This window comes from Argopecten irradians, chromosome 3 (genome assembly GCF_041381155.1).
Source record: "Argopecten irradians isolate NY chromosome 3, Ai_NY, whole genome shotgun sequence".
Lineage (NCBI taxonomy): Eukaryota > Metazoa > Mollusca > Bivalvia > Pectinida > Pectinidae > Argopecten > Argopecten irradians.
In genome coordinates this window covers 5,976,677-5,987,192 of record NC_091136.1, presented here as the reverse complement: position 1 = coordinate 5,987,192, position 10,516 = coordinate 5,976,677, and the positions used below count along the sequence as shown (strand labels likewise).

Genomic DNA, 10,516 nt, shown 5'->3' with positions numbered 1-10,516 from the left:
CTTTTCAATTTACTGTTTTGAATATTTTTGATTATTTCTTTTGATAAAATTCAGAGCAAATATTTAATATAAACGTTTCCTTTTTCACGTAAATAAACAAAACAAAAAATCATATTTAGTAAGTTACCGGTTTATCGCTTACATACATAACTCCGCCTATAAATTCGCTAAGTCTCGTCCACAAAAGTTTTATATTAAAATTAACGAGAACATTGAACTGTGCATTAGTTCTACATGGGTTGAAATGCAAGTTTTGTAAATAATAATAATCTATTTTTTAAAAATCCAGAGTCATTTTTAACATCATGTAAAATAACTTCCGATGAATTTGGGAACTAAAAAATTTGACAGTGCTCGGTATAGTATATATAGCAAGTACAGTAACATAATTCCAGTGTGAATATTTTTGCCATTAGACATCCACTGTCAGCAGGATACTATTTTAAATGCAAATATAAATCTCCAATACGCATAACCGTACAATTTGATGTAATGAAACATATAGGCCCTACAAGTATGTTAAAATGTTTTTGACAGCGACTCTTAAAGTTGTCAAGTTTTTATTGTCAAACGTGGAACATATGCTATATGCAAGTATATGTAAATCATATTAGTTGAACGACAAAACCATAATATCACAGACGGTTGCGATATGACGATATTTTACTGGCAAGGGCGTTGGGGGGGGGGGGGGGGGGGGGGGGGGGCCAGGGCACTGGGCGGGGCAACGCGGCACTGCGCAAAGGGCACACAGCAAAACGGGCTCAAGGCAATTGGGGGGGGGGGGGGGGGCGGGGCAAGGGAAGCAGGGGGGGGGGGGGTGGGGGGTGGGGGGGGGGGGGGGGGGGGTGGGGGGGGGGGGGGGGGCGGGGGGGGGGGACAGTGGGGCAGGGGGGGGGTGGGGTGGGGGGGGAGCAAAAACATGGGGGGGTGGGGGGGTGGAAGAAGGGGGGGGGGGGTGGGGGGGGGGGGGGGGGGTGGGGGGGGGGGGGGGTGGGGGGGTGGTGGGGGGGTGGGGGGGGGGGGGGGTGGGGGGGGGGGGGGGGGGGGGGCGGGGGGGGGGGGTGGGGGGGTCTGGGGGGGGGGGGGGGGGGGGGAATGGGGGGGGGGGGGGGGGCAATTGTCCCCCGTTCCCAAGTCGGGGGGGGAGCGGAAAACATGTCCTTGATTTGACTAATGGTAGGCCGTGTTCTGAAGCTGAAATCGTTATAGTGACTTCAGCATAGGAGAACAAACGAAAATCGTTTTAAATGTTAGTGTGCTATATAATTACACATGACAGAGAAATATAATATTAAGAAATCTACAAAATACTGTATGTTAAATATAATGTAAGCGGTTGGCAACTCCTAGTATATGAACAATGTAAGTGTGCATTCTGTTAAAGATGCTGCACCGCTGACAAATGATACTTTTTACCTCTATCAAAAACAGGAGCAGCAACACATTAGTTTATTGTCACGCTTTCTACTTATGTTTACGGAAAAATTACATTACTTTACACCATAATAACTACCACCATTTTGAGCTTCTTTTTACCTTATGATAAAATATTTTTTAAAAAAATCCCGAAAATAATCCATGACGTTAAGTCCTATATGGAATGAATTACTGATTGCGCATGAACCAAGAGGATATATGAATTATGTTATTGTGTACATGGTTTAATTAGACACATGCATGTATAACAAGTTATTAATAATGACTGCTGCTTTTGCTGTCTTTTGATTTGCCGATACGCTTCTCAGAAGTATTCATCAACTGCGATATCAACCCCGAAATCGGCGGCGAGAAGCACGCGAGGTTACTGGACTCAGTCCAGATTTACCTCTCGCGAGTCCAGTAAAACCTGTGTCAAAAATAGATCGAGGAAAACTCCCTTGAATTGTGACGTCAATAATCACTTTTGACGTCGAGTCGTACCCAAATATAGCGTAACGGGAGTTTCCCTCATTCAATGACGTCGGGACAGTCAATTGTGTAGTGACGTCATTATTATGGCGGACGGCAGCAAATTTACTGCGATCAACGGTTTATCAACAGAAATGAACTGCAAACTTCAATTTATGGAAAACGTTTCAAGAATGCCAAGATGGGCTGCAGTTGATACTCCTGTGATATGTCCTTGGTGGGCAGCTATATGTCTATATGTGATGTGTGTGATTGTCTGGTCCTGAAGTCTGTCAGATTAAGAATTTTACTTTATTGCCACATGATGGTGTATGATTTTATAAAATTAAATAAACGTGTTCTTGTTCTGCGTTGTTTGTTAGTGAGGTCCAATTTGAGAGTTTTCCATCATGTCTTGTACTGAACTTGTGTTGTGGTATCTCTACTTGTTGTGAGTAGCGTGCTGCTCTGTGTTTTGCATGATTTGATTTGTCTGGTGAGTGCCCATACAGAGGAGCAGGGCCATTTGGACCTAGTTGTTCATTTATTAATTATTTAAGACAGACCTGGTGATTTTATATTGTTTAGCCTTGGCAAAGTCATCACAGGCCTGTAACAAAAACTGCAGGTCCGTCAGGTTTTATACTTGAAATAAAATGACTTTAACCAAAACGAAAAAGGAATCCAAGTACTCTAGTTTGGGTCTGAATATGGATTTTTATTATACATTTTGCCACTGCGACACCCATTACTCTAATGATAATCGTGATCTGCATTATGAGCCAATAAATGCAGAAAAAACAAACAACAACACGGAAAAGGCTAATATTTTACAGGAGTACTTCAGTAGTGTGTTTACATTAGAACCAGAAGATGAAAATACCATGTAATTGAACCAAGAAAGAAACATTCAAACACCACTCAGCAGCAGTATAGAAATAAATGAAGTTGAAGTTAAAAAAAAGTTGTTGAAAGGTTTAAATCCAGAAAAATCTCCAGGTCCTGATGGTATACACCCTCGGCTAATCAAGGAAACAGCTGACACTGTAAAGATCCCCAATTACAAGATTGTTCAGGCAATCATTAAAAAAAGGAAAGCTCCCAATAGCATGGCGTACGCAAAACACCAGTGCTATACACAAGAAAGGAAGTGTCTCAATTGCAGGAAATTACAGACCTATAAGCCTCTATCTTCAATACTATGTAAAAACCATGGAAAAGATCATTCGAACACATATTACCAAATACATGTCAGCCAATTCATTTTTCACAAACAAACAGTATGGATTTATGTCAGGAAGATCAACAGCATTACAACTCCTTAATGTTCTAGAAGAATGGACAGAAGCCCTAGACAGAGCCCTGGATATAGAACATTTGACACCGTCCTCCATCATCACCGTCTAATGAAAAAAACTGGAAGCGTTGTGGAATCAATATAGAAACCCTTACATGGTTGAAAGACTTTCTAGTAAAACAGACAACTAACGTGTTATTAATCAACGGCGAAACATCCAAGTGGGGCAGAGTGACATCGGAATACCTCAGGGTTCGGTTTTGGGGTCGCTGCTGTTTGTCATCTATATAAATGATCTGCCTGAGATGATTAAGTCAACTGTTTACTTATTTGCGGACGACACAAAACTATTCCAGATAATTAACTCATCAAGAAAGCAAAAAAAGTCAATACAAGAAAGATTTGCTGCAACTCACACATTGGAGTGAGACTTGGCTACTCAAATTCAACGAGGACAAGTGCAAGTCATTACACATCGGGAAACACACTGGAGTGCAACACTGGATATGTGCTTAATAATACAACATTAGAAGAAGTGGAAGAAGAAAAGGACCTTGGGGTCATATTTGATAAAGAGCTTACATTTGACAAACACACATAGAGCGAAAAAGTACAAAAAGCAACGCTTCAATTTTCGGTATGATCAGAAGAACATTTAATTTCACCTAGATTCTAAACTATTTATTCCACTTTACAAATCTTTGGTAAGAACCCATCTGGAATAATGCAAGTGTTGTTTTGTCTGGAGACCATATAAAATGAAACACATTGAACAGTTGGAAGGAGTAAGGCGACTAAACAACTACCGGGAATGGCATAACCTATCTTATCCTGAGAGGCTTAAGAAGATGTTAAAACTCCCAACCCTGAGTTACAGACGTGTAAGAGGTGACATGATAGAAACGTAACAAGGCAGTTACAGGGAGATACGACAGAGGAGCAACCCAGTTCATAAGGATGTGGGTCCGACACATCAGAGAGATCTAGCACTAGGACAAACTCGCTGAAAATATTCCCCTCCAGCATACTAAAAACTAAAACATCGATCAGGAAGAACTCATTCTCCGTTAGGATTGCTTCACTATGGAATAACCTACCAGACCATGTCGTTACATCTAAGACATAGGACACCTTCAAAAACAGATTGGACAATCACTGGAACGAACAGAGATGGAAATCAAATACAATAACTATAAAGAAAATATTCAGCTAGGAAGTGACTATAATCATAATATGTAAACTAAATAATATTATGAGTCCAGCAAAGAGGATCTATAAGGAGCCTGTGCTGGAAAAAAATCATAGCCTAGAACTTGGTGTAGTAATATCTACATAAATGGATGTGACTCTTGCTAACTGACACCATGTTAGTCCGCGCGGGGAAAAAATTGACATTGTAAGATTGAATGAACCAGTAAAAAAATCTTTTTAAAAGTCTGGATATTGAACTGAACTGAATATTTTATCACATTGAACTTGACTGTTGAGGTTAAATGGCTGAAGCAGGAAAATTCAAATGTTAAAATCGCATCCAAATTATGTTTTTACTTTGAAAGTAAAATGTAAATATAACAATTAAAGGATAGTTAGATTGCATTTATTTGATATATAAATACAATCTGGGTAGTAGATAAATATTCATAGCGCCCTAATGGGCGCTATTCTATTTATCTGCCACACAGATTGCATTTATATCTCCAATATATGCAATCTAACTATCCTTTAATTGTTAAGTAAGCATGTTCTTTTATGTGATGTGAGTTTTTCTTTATAGTATGGGTCGTATTGCGTTAACGTTGTCCATCGTCGTCTTGTTTTCCACACATTAATTGACTATCACTGCGCCATCACAGGCCTATAGATATATATTCTTATATTACTATTTTCAAGATTTTTTTTAAAGGCAATGACATTCACTGGATGAAAGGTACAAAAAATAAAATAGATTATCCATGCAAACTTGCATTTGTTTTGTGTTGTAACCTCATCTTAGGTCATCGATTCATTTTTTATGTTGATATTATTATTCCGAAAAGGTAGTGAACCTTTAAATGACTAGATTGGGATTTCTTATACCTCATTTTCATAAATTGTACACATCTACCGTGGTAAGCAAATCATTCTCTTTATCGAACGCACCTGCTGGTGTTTTCATTTAGAACGCATGCTTTGATTGGCTCGATTAGAAAGCGATCGTCCAATCATAACTAAGCTTCTGTTTAGGAAGAGCAGCCATATTTGTTGACATTGGAAGCGGGATACGTGAAAGAGCTGAAACATGGCCCTCGTTGCAGGGGTTGGAATTGGCGTGTTTGTGTTAGGCATCGTTTGGGGCCTCTCTCTTTTCCTTTGCGTGGCTTTGTCGCGAGCTCAAGGACCTGCGTCGTAAGTGTGAGATAAAAAACCTGAGCAAAATTCCACTATCCCCGCTCACTACACAGCAGGTTTGAACAAGACGGGCAATATATATTCTAGTCTACATAGTGATTTACACATTTTCCTCGACTGTCATATTTATATACCTTTTATATACATCTTTTCATGACATTATTCTACCTAGTGATAAGCCTACTTCATTGAATTGAAGACCATCGTCTGATCGTGTCGATTGACAAGTAGACAGACATAATACAATTCCAGGAGTACATATCGGATTACTCCAACAATGTTAGAGGTATAGCACGACGAGACACTTTTGGAACATTACGTCGTGTCTAACCTCTAACTTCCGATATCAGCATTATTCTACTTAGTGATCAACCTACTTCATTGAATTGAAGTCCATCGGCTGATCATGTCGATTGACAAGTAGACCGATATAATACAATAACAGGACTCGAGTACCTAACGTTAGTAGCATTATCTTCGATACTCTAGTCACCGTAGTGGGTATTATCGCTGTCGCTATAGGAAGGGTGAACACTAAAGGTTCTGTGTGCGAAAACATATCGGATATATATAGTTTGGTGCATTGTTGTCCATCAAAAGAATAGAATAATGGTTCACTATATATGTAAAGGGGGCCGGTCAGTGTGGGACTGTGGCTTGTGCATAGTGTTAAATACAGTGTCTGTCACTCAACTGAAGGAGTATGCTTCCTGGGCTCAGTCGATAGAGTTGTTGTTTTTCACACCGGAGACCCGGTTAGATTCCTGGTTGAGGCACCCACACTCGACAGGAATCATTATTGATTTTCTACATGTATATGATGTCGCTCGAACAGTCCAGGATGAATAGAGTCAAGTGATTGGCCTAGTTACTCTTTAGCATATCGAAGATGATGTACATATGACACATGCACAATACATAGTTAAGTAAATGAGGGAGATGTAGATGATTTCAGGGCACATGTCTTGAACATATGTCAAAGCCACAATGTATTAAACAGAGTGACTTTTTTCATATACAGCTTGCTCCTGGCAGGGTTCGAAATTAACACTCGCCAACTGGCCAAATGCGGGTTGATTTTTGAATGACGAGTTGAAAAATATTGTACTTGCAGTTTTTGGCGAGCGGGTGCATTAGTTGTTGTTATGTAGACAGTCAGAGAATCCGATGTCCAAACACAGTACCATACAGATCTTGAGACATTGACTTATTTCATGTCATTTCGTCTACTAAACACTTAAATCAGATGCAACTAGTTTTCATTTGCACAAAAAGCCACATTCTGAAAATAAATTGTTGTTACACTATACTACAGTGGTGCTAAAATGTTCCAACATTTATTATTACCTACAATAAATAAATATAATAAATGTCAATGAATTTGGTTGCTTTCAATTTTACTTTCAAAGTGGCAAGCAAATTTCTGATTTGGCGAAAATTTATAGTGGCTTAAAAAATTTAATTCTACCCCTGCTCCTAGTACACAAATTATAGTGCCAGGTATACAATGTACTTTGCTCTGCTTTAACTGTACATTGTATTTAATTTCTTCATGCATGTTTGAAATATTTCTGCTACAACATGTTAATTATTTTTTTTACGTTGTCAATTCTCAAAAGATTTTATATGCATTTTTTAATTTCATTTTATTTATCATTGCAGAAATCTTGGTGTTGTGACAGTTTTGTTGGCATCCCTCCTTACACTGATTCTTGTTGTGCTGCCGCGAGAATCTCTGATAGCATCTGAAGAGGAGTCTGTTGTGGTATGATGTCTCTTGTATTTACACAAAAATAATGTACATGTATTGCCTTCGATACACTAGTACTATACACACCTTATTTGACTCAGATAGCATCCCTCCCTCACCACGGATACCAAACCAACCTCTGAGTCAAAAGATTTCAATCTAGTAATAATTTATTTATTATTGTAGGATCCATATTTTGTTTGTAATGTTATAAAGATACAGATATGGTGTTAAAAAGATCAGTTTTTCTTAAAGTCACATGGCTTGTATTTTTGATATTATTACTAAAAAATAATCCCTCATTTATCTTCAACTGTGTAATAGCAAAATGGTGCATTATAAGCCTAGTTTGTCATACACATATTACAAGCACCTTAAATCAACAGACAGCAAAATTGGTCGGACCGACGGACATGTCCGGAAAAATTTGATGTGGACCGTTTATTTTAAAATTCGGTCTGGACCGACCGTTCAGCAATTATTTAGTACCTGAAGTCAATAGAAATGGCATGCTCATTTGATTTAACTTAATAGGTGTTTGTTTTTTTAACCCCACAGCAATGTAGAATTTAAACTGCATGAAATAACCATGCAAGCACCTTCCTGGATACTACTAGCAGGAAGTTGTTTTCTTTTAAAATTTTGTTCTGTCCGGCTTACTCACAGTCCTTGCCAGTCAAATGTCCGGCCATTTTTTTCAACTTTCACGATATCTGAATCAACCATGCCAGGGAATGAATGATACTTTTATGTTATAACCATGCGTCTGAACCTATGTCCAATGGCCATAATGAAGATTACATTCGTGCTGATTGGTAGCTGGGATGATGTCACTTGTGCAGCCAAATTAACTGCAATCAAACTTATGTTCATTATAATCATGATACTTCATTTAATGAGGCCTACACCAACATACAATAGTGACATTAATTCTAATATTTCATTTCAACAAAGTAAACCATTTTGATATTAATAATCCATTATTTTTTCCCCACAGGTGTATGATTATTCCATTATTTACCGTTCGTTGTTAATTGCTGGATGTGGACTCTTCCTATTGATTGGATTGGTGGCTTACCTAACAACTCATGTGATGGAACCACACTACGCCAAACCACTTCGCCGCCTACGCACATAGAGGTCATGATCCTTAGGAGGTCAAGGTCATTATCAGCAAGAGGTCAATGACGTGACAAGGTCAATGTGCTTAGGAACAGAAATGACATTTCCAACAAATATTTGATAATGTAGAGTTACAAAACAGATGGGTTGAATGCATTAATGATGGAGTGTCTTTATAAGCTGGATTTTGTTTAGGGGAAATTGCTAAGGCATTGTATGGTTCTAAAAGACACATGTAAGGATTAACTTTACTGTAGGAATTATTTTCTAAGCTGCATTTATCCTTTGAATGTTATTTTCCAGAATTGGAAAAGGAAAGAGACAATGGCAATCTCTGATTGTAGAGCTCCTAGGCTAGTATCATAACAGAATTAGTTTGTACGACCACATTCAGTTATAACTGGCAAGCTAATGCTAACTGAGCTACTGTAAGTTATGAGTCTTTGAAAAAGACAAATTGTGTCGGTCAGTTTTTACGATGGTGTTAGACCATTTGTACAGAGAATTCCATGTGTTGCAGTTGCCAGGTACTGAACACTGGCGGTTGTTTTTCTCCGGGTACTCCGGCTTTCCTCCACCAACAGACCTGGCATATAGTTTGTATAGGTTACCCTGGCTGTTAATGGGATGTTAGATAAGATAGTACTTCAAAGTCTTATATGTCTCTTTGTATGGTTTATACATGGTGAGATAACAAGGTAGTAAGTTTACAACCCTGGAGTTGGAGAAAAGGTATACACATGATCTGAACTCTTTTATTCCGTCCTTCCATATTACAGAGTTAGCTCCCTTGTGGGTAGGTATCCATTGTGATGTCATTACTTTATGGGCACAATTCACGTTGTTTTCTCTAAAAAGTATGATGTTACGCTGCAAACACATGACGTCACAATCAATACCTATACCACAAGGGCAGATAACTCTGAAATATGCAAATACATATTCATAAAGAGGTAGTAACTACATTTGTATTTGTGTATGTAATATTCATCTTGAATGTGTGGAAGTAAATATGTGCTTAAATGAGTATTGTATGCTAGATTTGTTTACTATGAATGTATGGAAGGTGTGAATGGTAACAGTGAAAGTATTTTAATATATTTTATATATTTATTATTTAAGTATTTTATACAACATAAATAATGAAATAACGTCTGAATAAAGATCCATGAAATAATATTTATTGATTTATATTATTTGTATCTCTTCTGTCCAAACTTTTGCTTGAAAAAACTTTTTGCACTATGTATTGCATGTGACCAAGGTGGACACCATCCTTAATACTACAGGGGCTATTATCACTGTCATTATATTCACCCCTGGAATATATCATTGCAAAACTGAAGGCAGTTCAGGAGAAAAATACCCTGACCAATCACATGCCTGCTGAGACTTCTTTTCACAGTTACAGAGATACTGAATGTGATGTCCAAGGCAAAGCCATACAATCAAACATAAATGATATTGTACCATTATTCAGTTTATTTGATATAAATCTTGTTACTAAATTACCTGCTCATCTGATGTCTCGCACAGAGCCATCAGTTTTATTATGACATTCCAGGGAAGGATATAATGACAGTGTTAGGAATATCTGAAATATCGAGGATGGACACACACAGATCTAGACTATAAAATCTTCAGGTCCATTTGATCTGAAAATAGCTTGTCCTAAAACTCGTGTGAGGATGACCTGAAAATGATATGTATCAATCTTAGTGGCTACATATATAACCACTCGGTTTATTAGATGCAAATAAAAACAAGGAAAAACTCACTATAAATATCATCTTTATGTCTCTTCATGTAAAAAAAAATAAATAACAAAAATGCATAATACATTTAGACAGCAGAAACAGGACATCTGGACCAAAAAATCCATAACTTGGTGTAAACCACATATTATAGAAGCTAGCTTTATAACTGTTAAAACTGGTTTCAAGGCTAATTTATCTACAACAGCCTATATTCTATGACATTGTGCTAGTTACAGTATATAGTTGTGTGCTATATTACTGGGTATTATGGAAAAATAAGTTTAACCTAATCCAACTATCAAGTGGACTACT

At 37.9% G+C, this 10,516-nt stretch overlaps 1 protein-coding gene across 1 annotated transcript; it reads left to right on the top strand.

Annotated features, from left to right (window-relative positions):
- The first annotated feature begins 5,392 nt into the window (after positions 1-5,392).
- Positions 5,393-9,626, top strand: LOC138317403 (transmembrane protein 218-like). The gene is made up of 3 exons (XM_069259038.1): positions 5,393-5,572; positions 7,238-7,340; positions 8,323-9,626. Exons 1-3 carry the CDS (start codon positions 5,466-5,468, stop codon positions 8,461-8,463), a joined length of 351 nt encoding a protein of 116 aa, XP_069115139.1. The 5' UTR covers positions 5,393-5,465; the 3' UTR covers positions 8,464-9,626.
- The last annotated feature ends 890 nt before the right edge of the window (positions 9,627-10,516 follow it).